Below are 15376 nucleotides of genomic sequence, written 5' to 3' on the forward strand. Positions count from 1 at the left end.
AATAATTCTTGTTACATCTTAACCATAGCTCCCTTTGTTGTATTTCTACCCTATTTTAAACTCAACCGTAATTTTATCCCACTGTTTAGCTTTATTTTCAGAAGAAATTTCTATCCTCTCTAATAGCTCCTGAATAATCTCCACTACATATTCCTTAAATTCCTCTCTTTTTAGCAGATAGGTGAGAAAGAGCCAGTGTCTCATTTTTATTTCATTACCCTGTGTTTCATCTTTTATGTTACATGCATATGCTGTTTGGGAGGTTGAACTGTTATACAATTTTCTTGTCATATCCATTTCGGCCTATGTCGCATCTTACAAAACATTTTGTTTTATTGAAAGCCCTCAAAAAAACCCCACACCCAATACCCCCTTAAACCTATTAACTTAATACAGACAAAACTATGTATATCTTCAAATACTGAAGTCATACCTTCTTAATGGGAACAAAAGTCCCAAACTTACAGCCGCGGTCATAGACTTGAGTCAACCTAAGGAAAGGTTATGCATGGTGCAGCCTTTGCTTCTACTAAGTGCTAATTGGTTTTGTATTAGCTTTATAGCTCTCTTAGCTGGGAAAATCCCTGAATGCTTTCAGAGAACATTGTCCTAGACAATTTCTTTTTTTTCTTTTTTCCTTAGCCAGTCACTCTCCACCAGACTATAGCCAGTTTCTCTTTATCAGATTGTTTTCATGGAAACATGAAGACCAGCCATAGAATTGCTACAAAACAAGCACTTATTTGTTGGAAAAAAATCATCATATTCAGTATTCTTTTTAATTTACTTGCTGTCTCTTAAAACATGTTACCAAATCAATCTAAGGTTCTTAATCCAGTCATTCCCCTATGCAAGAATAAGAAAAAAAGCACATTAATTTTTCTCTTGTCATGCTTTTTCTTTTACATTGCAGTGTCTACATTTTTTAAAACTGAACAAGAGGAAAGAGAGGTGAGAAAGAAAAGAAGAAAACAGCAGTAGCGTCTGTTTACAGTACCTATTACACTACACACACCACAAAAATAGTACTATTTAAGAAAAAAATCTTTACTTACAGTTAACTTTCTCCCTCCTCTTCCCCTCCCCAAAGCACTTTTCTGAGCATTAATGACATGAAGTCGGGCATATGGTTTGGAGTCCCCCAAAAGTCCAACAAATTCTGAAAAGCTCCAGTATTTCCAGATTTTCTTCTGTCATATTTCACAAATATAATTATTGCATTGTAAACCCACATTGTTGCTGGTTTTATTTCTGTTAATCTCCACCTCCCAAATCCTGTCTCTGCTTCATTTCCAACTTGCTCTCAATTCTTCTAGTCAACTCTCTTGCTCCCTTCCTTTTCTCCAACATTTTCCGTGAAACATTGGAAAAGTATTCAGTGGTGCAGTGCCTCTGTGGTCTTTATTACTAGAAGAACAAGTAGCAGGATCTTCTGTTTCACTGCTTACTTTTTGTTGGACAAACATTTGTATTTCCTCCTTAGTATGTACTTGATCCAAAAATGAGATTGTCCCTACAAGGAAGAATACCTTGAAGACAGCGGGGTATAGCAGTTTGAATATCAGACCTGCATCTTGACATTCCTGAATAGTGGAATAATGTTTTCTGTTCTGCCTGGTGTTTTATTTTTACCATGTCTGTGTGCAGTTGTCTTATATCTTCTTGTAGGTTACTGGAATTCTTGTCTGGATATTGCATTGCTTTTTGCTGAAGAGTTGTAGAACTTTTCCCCAGTCAGTGCTTCTTTCTCACTTTTTGTAGCTGATTTTTTTCCAGGTCCTCGTATTCCTTGTTTCCTGGCATCCAGTCAGTACACTTAATGGCCAGTTACTGAGGTGGAATTAAGCTGTTACTCAATGTGCAGTCATCTTTGAAGTCCTTGCTTTGCTTTGCCTTGTCTTGTCATTATTTTGTCATCTTATCTAATCTTGTGTTCTGTTTTTTTTGTGTGTGTATTTATAGTCATCTTGTGTGGTCATCTTCTGTTTTTTGCTTTGTCATCGTTCTTGATGTTTTGTCTGTATTTGTCATCTTGTGTTCTTGTTTTGCTTTGCCTTTTTTGTGTTTTTTTTAATTTGCCATTTGTCTCCTGTTTGTTTTTTGTCTGTGCACTTGTCATTGTGTTTTGTGTTCTGGTTTTGTGTATTTGTGTGCTGTTTTTTGCTCTGTATCCTCTGTTGTATGCTGTTGCCCCCCCCCTTGTCTTGTGTTCTACTTTTTGCTTTCATTGTCTCATAATTTTGTATTCTTTGTGGCATCCTTGTCTGCTTTGTTTTTTTACTGTGTGTGTCTTGTCATATTGTGTTTTTTTGCTTTAGAACATCTTTTTTTTTTGCTTTGCATTGCCGTCTTGGTGGTAGTCATCTTCTGTTTTGTTCTTTTTTTGCTTGTCTTATCACTGTTGTGTATTCTGTTTTTTGCTTTGTCCCACCATCTTGTGGTGGTGGTCACCATCTTGTGGTTGTGTTTTGTATTTTTTTGCTTTGTCTTGTAGTCTTGTACTTTTTTTTTCTGTGTAGTGTTGTGTTCTGTTTTTTGCTAGGTCATCTAGTCTTTTTTGCTTTCATTGTGTCATTTTTGTCTTCATCTTGTGCTCTTTTTGTCTTGTTCGTTTTGCTTTTTTGTGTTGCTTTTTTTTTGTCTTTTTGCTTTGTCATCTTGTGTGTTCTTTCTTGTGTCATCGTCTGTGTTCTGTTTTTTTTTGCTTAGTGTATTTGTATTCTGTTTTTGTGGTGTGTTGACTTGTGTGTTCCATTTTTCTTTGATCTGTTTTTTTTTTTGCATTTATTTGCTTTGTGGTCATCTGTTTTTTTGCTTTGTTTTTGTCTTGTTTTGTCTGTGGGTGTGGTTGTGTCCTGTTTTGTTTTCTTTTTGTGTATTTGTGTCATGTTTGTGTATTTTTTTTGCTTTAGACTTTTTTGTTTTGTTTTGCTTTGATTAGCAAACGTCTTGACTGTAAGTGAAAGGCAGTACTTGACTTTACAGATGCACAAAATCTTTCTGAATTTCATTTGGAACACACTGCTCAGACCTCTGTTGATTAGTTACCTGCACTTGTCTACTTCTTTTGACTCCCATTAAAGCCTTTGTAGCATAAAAATAGCTAATGACTTTACAAATATAAGAAAGATCTAGCATATTTAATGCCTATTTGCTTGTAAAACTGGTCTATAGCTCAAACCAAGGATATTTTTGATATCTATGGGTATGAAAATGGGAATTTATTTTCTAGGTTCTGCATTTACTGTGCTTAATACATTTGTTCTCTTGGGCTGCTGGGGGAAAGAGGTAATTTATATGAACTTCTGTCTAGCCTTTCTTACTATGTTACTGTGTGAGATCTGTATACTTCATAATAAAAAAAATACTTTTTGCTTTTATTATTTGTAACATATATACAAGTCCACTTGTTAACTTCGGACAAACCGAAAAACAAACTTTAAAAATAAATAAAAGGACAACGAGTGTTGAAAAATCCACAAAAGAGGCAATAAGAGCTAGCGCTTTCTTTCACTTTTATTTTCCGTGAACTTCTTCAGAAAAAAGACCTATATACAAGTCCGTGATAATGACCCTATGTCACAGTTAAAATACATTTTGTCTGCACCTTATACAAGATTATTTAAACAGTTACCCACAAGGAAGTGGGGGTATATCAGGATTTACCCACAGTTGGCATGGTTTGAGCACAAAGGCGAAGCTTGTTTATGTTGGAATACTAGTCAATTTGCTTGTTTTTAATTTCATAAAATTAATGCAGTTTATTTAAGTTTGTCTGGTAGAGCAGAAAAATCTGCACTTGTGCTCGTTTTATGACTGTATTTTTTGATGTAACTCTTCATGAGAAGCTTTATGGTCAGCCAGCACTTTTTTTTTTTTTTTTTATTTCATCCTCTGATGTTTTGAAGTTTAATTGTTTAATCTGAATAGCTAATTAAAGTTCACCCCAGCCTTTTATTTGTATTTATGTTCATTTAGCATTTCACTTATTTTAAATACCTCTGCATTTGATTTTTTTTCTGTAAATTAATAGAAGTAGCTACTTGTATCAAAGCTAAAACTTTAATTACCTTTTGCTGAATTGCAGGACAATTCTTTTTGGACAGAGCTATTTTTCATTTTCTGGTTGATTTCCTCTTACCTCCGCAACTTTCTTCTGCGTTGGCATCTGGGCAGTGTAATTACTTGTCAGTAACAGAATTTTCCCCAGATAAATAGCATTAAAGGAAAACTCCACTCTAGAACAAACAAAAAAAAATCTGTTTTCTCACTCTATCTTTGTTTCCTGACCTATTTTAACACCTCAGAGTCACTCTAAGTGCTTTATTTGTAACTTTAGCCTGTTTAAATGAGGGTGATTAGAGACAGAAAAGAAGCAGTCGTTTTACAAAAGGTAGAGAAGATGACAGTGACTCACACAAATCCCATTATATGTCAATGGTATGGGAGTTCAGTTACTTCCTTATGTCTGGCATGAGTCATACAAGCATTAGGGGAAAGAAAATTGAGGAAGAACAAGCTCACTTTGGTACAGCAAGCCCTATTGGTAGCCATGTTGTGGAAAATGGGCTAAAATTACAAATAAAGCACTTAGTGATTTTGAGGTGTTAAGATAGGTCAGGAAACCGAGTGGAAAAAAAAAGATGTTTTTAGTTCTAGGGTGGAGTTTTCCTTTAAGTGGCTTGGTTTCACATTCGGTTAGCGTTGTCGCTTCACAGCAAGAGGTTCTCCCATTCGATTCTCGGCTGGAGCACCTTCTTTGTGGAGTCTGCATGTTCTCCCAGCTGTCGGGTGACGTCCAAAGACATGCAGGTAGGTGCATGCGTGAATGGGTGTGCTTTCTTTGAAGGTTGGGTGTCGGGCTGGCAACTCGGCACCGTAAAAATCCACTGCTAATCAGTAGCGGACCAGCGTTCTGCTGTGTCGACCCCTAATCAGGAAAAGCTGAAAGACTACTACTCTGGGAAAGCTGTAATCATCCCGTTTCAGTGTGCAGCCATCGTGTATGTCCATGCCCATAATTTATTTTTAATCTGACCACAATACTAAGACTACCATTGTTGGAGTGGTTAGAGGAATTAGCATGTTGCATTGCATATGGGCTTTTCTAGATCTCTGATGTTTTGAACTGGGGACCACTAGAGTTTTTGGAGTGTTTTTTCAGATCTGTAGGGTGCTTGTTACTATACTATAATTTTTTTTTTTTTTTTCCCTTTTCCTTTCACATGTCATTTCCAGGGGGATGGTTCTTGGGTTACTTGTCCAGAGAGTTACTCCTTTCAATGTACAGTACTGCAGGTTTCCATTTCTGACCCCATTACTTTTCACATTAGATAAGCTACATCTGATGCAGGTCACAGAAGTTAGAAGGATCCAGTATTGCAGCTAAGGAGAGAGGATTGCATAGATTCCAGCCTTGCTTGGATGGATATTTACCACCAAGGTAAAAGTTCCGTGCAAACTAAGGCTAAGTTGTGTGCACTTCTGTTCATTCTTTGCAGATTAATGGATTCCCCTTATTTTTATGGGGATAATTAGAGCTCCGCTAATGATTGGCAGTAGATTTTCACGGTGCCGAGTTGCCAGCTCGACGCCCAACTTTTAACGAAGGCACGCCCATTTACGCATGTCTTTCGGAACGTCACTCGACCTGCGGGGAGGACATGCAGACTCCACACATAAGGCACTCCCTGCACACTAGCTGAGAATTGAAAGGGAGAACCTCTTGCTGTGAGGCAACAATGCTACCGCTGCACCACCTCGGATGTTTAGAATATGCTTTGTAAATTTTAAAATTAATTTCTGAAACTTGCAACTAGTTTGCTGACATGCCTGCTATATCCACAATAGAGTGATGATGATTAAGGATGTGTTATAAGGATCTTGTGAGAACATTCCCCATTCAAGTCACTCAGGCTTTACTAAAGCTACTTGTTGGTTATGGCCGCTTCCCATAAAGTAATTTAACAGCTTGATTTAGCTAATCTTAATCAATCTGAATCTTAATTGATCTGTGAATTTAGATATCTTTTTCTTTGCACTGGGTATTGCTAATCATGGAGGTGTACCATGCAGTGTATAGATGTCCAGAGGCAACCTGTATTATGTGCACAAAAGAAAATTATTCAGAATGGATGACCAGCTTTTTGTGTCCCTTGCCAAATCCAAGTTGGGCTAAAAAGTTACTAAGCACATCATTTACAGATGGTTGGGAAACTTATTGCTTTTTTGTCATGAAAAAAACATGAAAGGGTGGTTTTTTTTTTTTTTTTTTTTTTTTGGCCTTCCCAGAGAGCTTATTTTCCTAGGATGCTGGCCAGTTCCGGTGTCCTTTTTTCCGTAATGCCATGCTATATATTTGCACTACAACAGCTTGGTTTTCATGAAGACCTTCTCCAGGTAGTATAAGTTTGGTGTCATTTCCAGGTTCAAGTCTTCTTTTTGGGTCTGCTGTTGTGAGAATGGCTACATGAGAGGTTTGTCTACCGGGGATTCTAACCTGTTGGTTATGTAAGGTGGACCTTCCTTTATCTGGTTAAAAATGTCATGCACTTATCCATACTGATAGCAGTATAAGGATGTCCATCTTCAGTAATATAACCTGTTGCTATGCCCAGCAGTTTTATTTCTTCTTTCTCCATTCCTCTACCTGTTCCTTTCTACACTACGGCTTTTTTGTTACTGCAGAATTGGTGAGAATAGGGTACGTGTGCATAATGGGAAAGAGGGATGAATGGCAGCAAGGGAAAGCTTTTTACCGGCCAAGTAAATTATTCCAACTCCTGTTGCCAGAGTCCTGTTGATTACCAAAGATGGACCTCTTATAGATCTGTTGCTATGCTAAGTGCAAACGTTGTTTCCAACAATTCTTCATGCTTCCATAGTAGACATTGTCTAATATATTAGCTATATATAGTCTGCTTGTTTTGTATTAGCATCATGCTTCTATAGATTAAATAACCTTGTGCAAAAACTTCAGTGGTTTATGGCCGTTTCCCAGTTGAATGGCTTTACTATGCTCACGCAGTGAAATAGTCCGCATTGATGCCTCACGACGCTTGTTCTCCAGTTAGGTTTCTAGCTGGGGTGCTTTCTGTGTGAAGTTTGTATGGTAGTATTTTTAATGTGTATTAGTTCATAAACAAGTGTTGGAAAAAAAAGTAAACCAGACCACACCTGAAAGTTTTCAAAAGTATTCAGAGTGTACAGAATGGAGTACTGTTACATAATGTATCTGAAATTGATATTCAGTCACGTCATTATTTTACTTGCGCTCTACTGTTTTCTATTGTAGCGCAACACTGAACTGAATAATTTGGCAGTTAATGCTGTAGTACACTTGAAAAGAGTAACTTTAAAGTGTAAGAAAGTAGTATAGTAGTTGATATGTTGAAACTGATGATGGAGTAAAGCATTTGACCCTGAGGAAGTCACTTGACTACTTGTGAAAAGGCATTATTAGTGGGGTTTACTGAAATACAATAGCATTTAAAATTAGAAAGTACTGTGGAGGGAAAAACTGTGCTCTTTTTAAGTCATGAATAAAGTGTTTAAATTCTGTACCTCCCGGAAGTGGCCTTTTATTGCATGGTAGGCTAATTTCTTTCTTTTGTTTTTATTTGTGTGAGCTTTCTTAGTTTCTGTTGTACTGTTGTGATTGATCCCTCTCTCTCTTTCCCCTTTTCTTTAGGATCAGCTGCAACAGAAGATAGTTTGTCCAGGAGTTGTGACGTGTTTGGCAGCTTCTCCTAATGGATTGTACATTGTTGCTGGCATTACAGAAAGCATCTACTTGTGGGATGTAAGGATTTTTCTTAGAATTTGTATTAATAAATTTCTTGGGAGGGTCACTGTGTCTCCAGTATATCTGTAAAGCTGTTACGTTTACATGTGTGCAGAAATGTTATTCAGGAGAATAACCCAGTGTTTCATCCCGAATATTTTTTTTTTACCCTCTATAATCTTGCAGTTATGATTTCTCAAGTGTCAGTCCTCTGCCCTTAACCATTTCTTGCGTCTTTGGCACTATGCCCTTCTTAGTGTCCTTGAGATATTTGCAAGATTGGAGGGTTTAGTGTGCAGTATCTGTGATAGTTTGTAAAACAGTAGCTCTGTTTGCTTTCTTTAAATTTGCCTTTTGTTTTTTGCTAATGCTTGATAGTTGCTCTGTAAATCAGTTAGGTGTGTGCAGAATGCCTTGACTCTTCATTTTAGAAATACTTTATTGTATTGCCTGCTCTTGTGTCTGGTATGAATACCATTTTGTACCATAAGATGGTCCCCATAAGCCCTACTCTGAGTCTGAATCACTTGTTCTCGGCTGCTTCACCTTCATTCTGCTTTCCTTTTTTCTCTCTTAGCTTCTTGCAGCTGACCATTGACTGTTCTAGGGTCACTGTGCTTGCTTTCATGCCTCCTGCCAGACTTGCTTCCCACCTAAACTTGAGACAGGTGAGGAGATTAGTCATTTGCGGCAGCATCATATTGCTGCTGAGAGGTGTTTTCCTTGCCTTCCCCTTGCGTATATTTGTAATGTCCAGGGCAGGCTGTACAATGGAATGTACTGGTAAATTGTCTACCCACCTTGACAACTTGGCCATTGCCCTTGCTGCCCTAAGGACACCACCATCTACATGTTCCCAGCCTCTGCTAGCAATCAACTGGGAGGCACATCTGAATGCACTCCTTGCCTGCCAGGATTGGCACGCCCATCTTTCCCGTGCCCGCAACTTAAGACATCTGAGCTGCTAATTGTAACCAGGTCACCTGGGCTGTAATTAGGGCTTCCAGTCATTTATGCTATGTCTGGCCTGTTCTGCTATACCTTTCTTGTAATCAGTCCTTGCTGTACAACATTTATATTTAACTGAGCCTCTTGCTTCACTAACATGGGTGCTGTGAAATTACACTGTTGCTAACTTTCACATCTCATTTTTTGCCCTACACCTTCAGTACTGTATGTTGTGGTATGGTTTCCCTAGCTTTAGCCCCCCCCCCCCCCCGGTACATTGGTCTCTGTTGTCCTGAGACATTTTGCTGCTTGCTTGTTTCTGTCGATAACATCCAGCAAGAAATGGTAGAAAGGCTCTGATTTACTAATTCATAGCTCACACATTTGCTGTTTTGAAGTATATACGGTCTGACCTTCAGTGTCCAAAAGGACTCTCTCCACTTGCCTTCATGTATTCTTTTACAGATGTCTGTGGTGTTACTGAACCATTCATACTGTTGCCCATGACTTCAGAAGTTTGTGACCTTGTCTGTTTCACCCAGCTGCCACTAGTGGAGTGAGCACCACTTGACACATACAGCTGCCCATAGATACTTCTGCCTTGCTTGACAGGACTGCCCCTTACTTGACAAGGGCTCCTTTCTAAACTAAACTCTGCATTGACCTAGACAACTAGTTCTGTTTCTGCGTCACTGAATGTACAAAAAAAAAAAGGTCTTGGGATTCTTGTGCTCTGTACTGCTTTAGACAAACTTCACCTGCTGGAAGTTTTTTTGTCCTTTACAATTATTGTGCTATTCCTGATTTCTTGGCCATTGTAATGGTTCATTATACAGAAGTGTGTACAAGTTATAATGGCACGTTTCTTTTGCTGGATACTTTGTTCCTAGTGAATGTGCTGAATTATTGCTCTGTTGTAACCTGACCCTGTTTACCAAAACTCTTCCCCCAATCCCCCATTTTGCCAGTCTTGTGGCCATCTTTCTATGCTGGACATTTGTTGGTGTAGCGGTTGAGCACTGAATTCCAAAGCCGGGTTGGTGAGTTTGAGGCCTGTGGGCCCATACTGTTCTGTCTGGCAGTTGGCAAAGAGGATTAATGCTGTGAAATGTTTACGAGCTGCTTCCTGTGGCATATAATTTGTCTCTCTCAGCCTTCATTTGCCCACTGTGTGCCCTTGAGCAAGTCACTTAGGCAGCACTTTGGGGAAAATGGGAATTTAGAATGATCTCTTAATAGTCTCCTGGGCAGAATGCATCATAATTACTTATGAACGTGCTGTGTCTGATTCCCCTTATCAGCTTTAGGAAGCATTTGTGAGACCTGAAGGGAAGAAGTCTTTTTGATCGCATAGTTAAAAAAAAATAAATGGCTTGGTGGTGTTTACATATCTTTTTAGAAATGTTGCCAATACGTAATCAATTTGTCATTGATTGGCTGTGGTCATGTGATGAGGATTTGCAATTGTGTGTGTGTGTGTAAGTTCAAGGAAGGAAATAGCAGACATTGACCACACTTTAGTGCCAGCGATAGCTTCGGGTATATGTGCATAGGGCTTTCTGGATGTTTTGCAATATACTTGTAGAGACTGTAGCGAATAATACTTAGGGTATTTGGGGGCAAGAATGCCATTTCTCTTACTTGATTTGTGCGTCCCTCCGAGTGGTTTATGCACTTTTTTGTTTCCTTACCTGTCCTATATTGCCTTGACTTTCTCACAGCTGGTTTTTATGTTAACTGTAAAACTTTAGCAGTGTGGCATTCACTTCTGTGCACAGACACATTGCAAGTTCATTTGAACACGATTTGTCTGGAAAAAAAAATTGGATATTGGAGATCCAACACATTTCTGAGATGGGAGTTGTGCTTATCTGTATTGTAACTGGATTCCATTTTTATTTATGTTTAGATTATGGGGAGGTCCGTATAAGAGAGAAGCTCCAAAACAGGTGATGTTTTACAGCAAGTTTAGGCAAATTGAGAGAGTTAACAACTTTTTGCATCACATTTAGGTGCTGAAAATAATGACATGTTGCACCTGAAATCATAACATGTTAGAAGGCATCCCAGTACAGAATAGTATTTGTGGAAAGACCAAATATTTTTTCGTACTAAATAAGGTTAATTGAGGGGTATCTACCCGAGGTATTGATTTATGCAGATCCTCCTCAAATGGTTATATGTGAGACAAGCCAAAAGCATTTTGACATTTAATACTGAAACGTGAAAGGAATATGGTGAAGTATGTGTGTGTGTTTGTGTGTATTGCAGTATGTAAAATATGCTGAATTATGTATTGCAGTATGTAAAATATGCCGAATTATGTAAAAAAAAAAAAAAAAAAAAAAGGCAACATATTCAGTGGGACATTTATTAGGATAGTAAAAACAAGAGCCAGTCCAACAGTATTCTTGAATTACTTTCCTGGGGGTCATGAAAGATGTAATTGCTTTGATGCGGAAGGTGTGATTGTTTGATGTTCTTCATTCCACATTGCTGCAGTCCTAACTATTGGGTAGTCCGCTGTCCAGTCGGCCCGAATACCAAAGTATATGGCTGACGTCGGTCAGGGCGCATTAGACTGACGTCAGTACGTCAGGGTACTAATGCGCATGACCGACGTCATATCCTCAGTCTTTTTTGCCGCATGGTCCGATGTAGAAGCAATTTTGCGAGTGCAGGTTGGCGTTCTGAAAGTTTCTGAAGTCAGAGTTTCAGACCGAATCAAAGTTGGCTAAGTACCCCGTTGGGGAATATTTTGTTTTTTTCTTGCCTCAGTATTTAACCGGATGTCAGAAAAAGTGAATAACTGTATTTCTTGTGGGAAACAGATACCTCATAGGGATTACCATACTTTGTGTATACCTTGTTTAGGGCCTGAGCACGACGTGGTTGGATGCCGCTCTTGTGCTAGATTTAACAAACGCACTATTAAGAGAAGGTTAGACTGTGCCAGGTTAGTTTTTGGGAAGCGTTGTAATTATAAAATGCCGTCGGATGCTCCGACGCCCGCTTCGGCCAAAAAGCGCAAGGACAAAGCAGCAAAACCTAGAGTTGAAGAACCGACAGTCCCGGACGTCGGTTCTCTAGAAGGCTCAGTGGAGCAGGAGGTTCTGCCAGGAGTTTCTTTGGAGTCACAGGGAGAGACTTTAATGTTACAAGATGTGTCCTTTCAGGAAGTAGGCCAGGCTGAGGGGGCTTCTCAGGTGGCTGTTCTTCCCTCTCTTCCTAAGGTGGTTAGGGCCTCCCCTTCTGTTTCCAAGGCTTCTTTGGGAGGCAGGCCAAGTTTAGCTTCAGTGGGGGTTTCTCCTAGTGCTTCAGGGTCTTTGCCTAAGAAACATATGCTTAAAATGGCAGAGGATTTAATTACTATGATTAGGGGTTCTATGCCCCCTCCTGATAAGAGGCCTAGGGTGGAACCTGAGTTTGAGAGTTTTGAGCAATGTTCGGAGGCTTCTGAGTCTTCGGCTGAAGACTTGCAGGAGTATCCTCCTTATTCTGATTCTGATGTGGATGATTCTACTCCTTCAGCTTCTCCTCCTGAGGATTTTTCATTTTCAGAGACTCTGCATTCCATGAGGGAGCATTTTAAATGGGAAGGTCAAGATTTCTCTGACTCCAGGAAGAGGCTTAGGGAATTCTTGTTTTTACCCCAGCATAGGCCTTTAGCTATACCTCCTGTTCTGAATGTGGTGGAAGATGTTTTTGCAGAGGCTTCCCTGAATCCAGATTCTTTGCCTCCTGCTCCAGTTAAACCGGATAGGTACTATAGGGTGCCTGAAGCTCATAAGTATCTTTTTAAGAGTCCTAGGGCAGACCCGGAAACTGTCTCTCAGGGGCCTAAAGGTGTGAAGGCCTCTGTTGTTAAAAATCCTGTTCCTCCTGATAAAGAGGCAAGGGCTTTGGATAGATGGGGAAAGAAAGTGTATACTTCTTCCACTTTAGCCATGAGGGCGTTGAATTGTCAGTTTCACATGTTAAAATATCAGAATTATCTCCTTTCACAATTGAAATCTAAGGTGGATGCTCTGGCAGAAGGTATTGAATGTAAAGAGTTGCAGGATTTAGTTCATGTGTCTGAACAGGTGGGTAAACATTCCTGCAGTGTGGTTTTGATGCTGTGCAGGCCTCCTCGAGGGTGGCTGCCACTGGTTCTGTTCTTCGTAGGCACGCCTGGTTGAGGGATCAGAATTTAGCTGAGCATGTTAAAACAAGGATTTTGGATGCTCCTTTACAGTCTGATGTGTTGTTTGGTGCGCCTGTGGAAGCAGTTTTAAAGAAAATGGAGGACAAGGCTAAGTCTTTGCAAACTGTTAAGGATTTTTTGCAGGTTCAGCCTCCGAAGTTTAGTAGAAATTGGCCTACTAAGGGATGGACTTATCCTGCTTATGATTCTCAGTCTAGGGGTAGGTCTAGACGTGGTAGGGGCAGAGCTCAAGGTTCTTTTAGGCCTAGGACAGGGAGTTCCCCTGCTCAGACTTCTGGTGAGGGCAGGGGTCAGTCCTTTCGTAAGCAGACCCAATGACCTGCCTTTCAGCTGCCAGTACATTCTCGCCTGGCAGCACCTTTGGGAGGAAGGCTGTCTCTTTTCAAAGAAAATTGGGATTTAATTACCCAAGACAGATGGGTTCTGGATATCATTCACCACGGTTACAGGTTTTATTTCCATACCTTGCCTCCTTTCAAAGGCATGCCAGACATTCCTCCTCTACAAAGGACAGAGGCTCACAAGCAAATTTCTCTGTTGCTCGAAATAGGGGCCATTCAGCCAGTTCCTGTGCCAGAAAGGGGCCTAGGATTTTATTCTCGCCTGTTCCTAGTACCAAAGAAAGGGAACACGTGGAGACCAATTTTGGATTTATCTATCCTCAACACTTATCTGGACATTCCCAAGTTCAAAATGTTGACGTTACAACAGCTTTTACCTCTGCTGGGCAAAGATCACTGGATGGTAACTTTAGATCTCAGGAAGCTTACCTTCATGTGCCTATAAGACTAAGTTGCAGGAAGTATCTGCGTTTCGAGCTGGAAATTTTCATTATCAGTTCTCTGCATTGCCCTTTGGCTTATCTACTGCCCAGAGTATTCACAAAGGTTCTGGCTCCAGTGATAGCTTACTTCAGGCTAAAAGGAATTCAAATCTATCCTTACTTGGACGACTGCCTGATTCTGGCTCAAGAAAAGGAAGATCTTCTACAGCATTTGGAATATGTCATAGCAGTGCTAAGATGCCTAGGGTATTCTGTGAATGAAATAAAGTCCAGTCTAGTACCCTCTCAAGACATGTGCTTTCTGGGTGTGAGACTGAATACAGCAGCCCAGATGGCCTTTTAACCCCGGACAAACAAAAGAATCTTTCCAGTTACTTCCATCAACTATCTCTTCAGTCCGGGCTGACTGCAAGGACAGTCCTTCAAGCCTTAGGGTTCATGGCATCTTGTATTCTGGTGCTTCCCAATGCCAAACTGCATATGAGGAAGCTGCAATGGTATCTCAAAATGTATGGACACAGCACTGCCAGGATTTGGACACTGTCATTCAAATAATACCTTGCATTCAAAAGGAATTTTTGTGGTGGGCTCAGGAATGTCACCTAAACAAGGGACTCTCTGTGACCCGGCCAGAGGCGAGTCAGATTCTAACGACAGATGCCTCAGACATTGCTTGGGGAGCTCATCTAAATGGAAAGTGGATACAAGACAAGTGGCCTGCCAGACTACAGCATCTACATATCAACATGAAAGAGATGTTAGCAGTCCAGTTTGCATTAATGGCTTTCAAGGAGTTACTACTTCCTGGACAGGTGTTGATTCTAACAGACAACACAACTGTCATGTGGTACATCAACAAACAAGGGGGAACACATTCTTACCCATTGTGCAGGCAAGCAATGATTTTATGGGAGACTGCGCTCAGCTTGCAAATAACTCTTCAGGCAAGGTTTCTGCCGGGAGCACAGAACTCCTTAGCAGATGTGTTAAGCAGACAAATCATGGATCCCCACGAGTGGAAACTGGATCTTCATGTATTTCAAAAATTGACAGTGTCATGGGGAACTCCAGACATAGATCTGTTCGCTTCTCCACTAAACCAACAGCTGCCAAAGTTTTGCACAAAGAGGTTTCATCACACAGCTTGGAAAGTGGATGCTCTTTCTTTCAGTTGGAAAAATCTTCATGTGTATGCTTTTCCACCTCTGCCTCTTCTTCCAAAGGTGCTTCTCAAGGTCAGACAAGACAAGCCAAGGATGATTTTAATAGCTCCAGATTGGCCTCGCAGCACTGGTACCCATTACTGAGGAGTCTGGTAAGGAAGCCTCCATGGCCTTTACCCTTGATTCCACACCTGTTGTCTCAGAGGGACGGTCACCTGCTCAATGTCAAGCTTCACTCTCTTCATCTAACAGCCTGGCATATTCTGTTTTGAAAGACAGCAGGTCTCAACTTCCTCAACAAGTTTTAAATGTGATTATGGAAGCCAGAAGACCTAGTACAAGGAAAGTGTACGCAGAAAAATGGAAGAGATTTTTATTTTGGACTGCAGCAAAGAATTTGGAGATTTCTGAGCCTAATTTGAGTGTGGCTCTTCAATATCTTACTGAGTTACTGGACAAAGGTTTGTCTTTCTCTTCCATTACGATTCATG

At 40.1% G+C, this 15376-nt stretch overlaps 1 protein-coding gene across 1 annotated transcript in view; it reads left to right on the forward strand.

The window, feature by feature from the left end:
- Window positions 1-15376, forward strand: part of WDR18 (WD repeat domain 18) — a 765213-nt gene that overhangs the window by 48262 nt on the left and 701575 nt on the right. Inside the window, exon 2 of the mRNA XM_044054012.1 lies at window positions 7691-7801. Within this exon, the coding sequence (XP_043909947.1) occupies window positions 7691-7801 (111 nt within the window). The remainder of the gene's footprint in view (window positions 1-7690; window positions 7802-15376) is intronic.

This window comes from Protopterus annectens, chromosome 13.part0, assembly GCF_019279795.1.
Source record: "Protopterus annectens isolate FY-2018-M chromosome 13.part0, PAN1.0, whole genome shotgun sequence".
NCBI classification, from domain to species: domain Eukaryota; kingdom Metazoa; phylum Chordata; order Ceratodontiformes; family Protopteridae; genus Protopterus; species Protopterus annectens.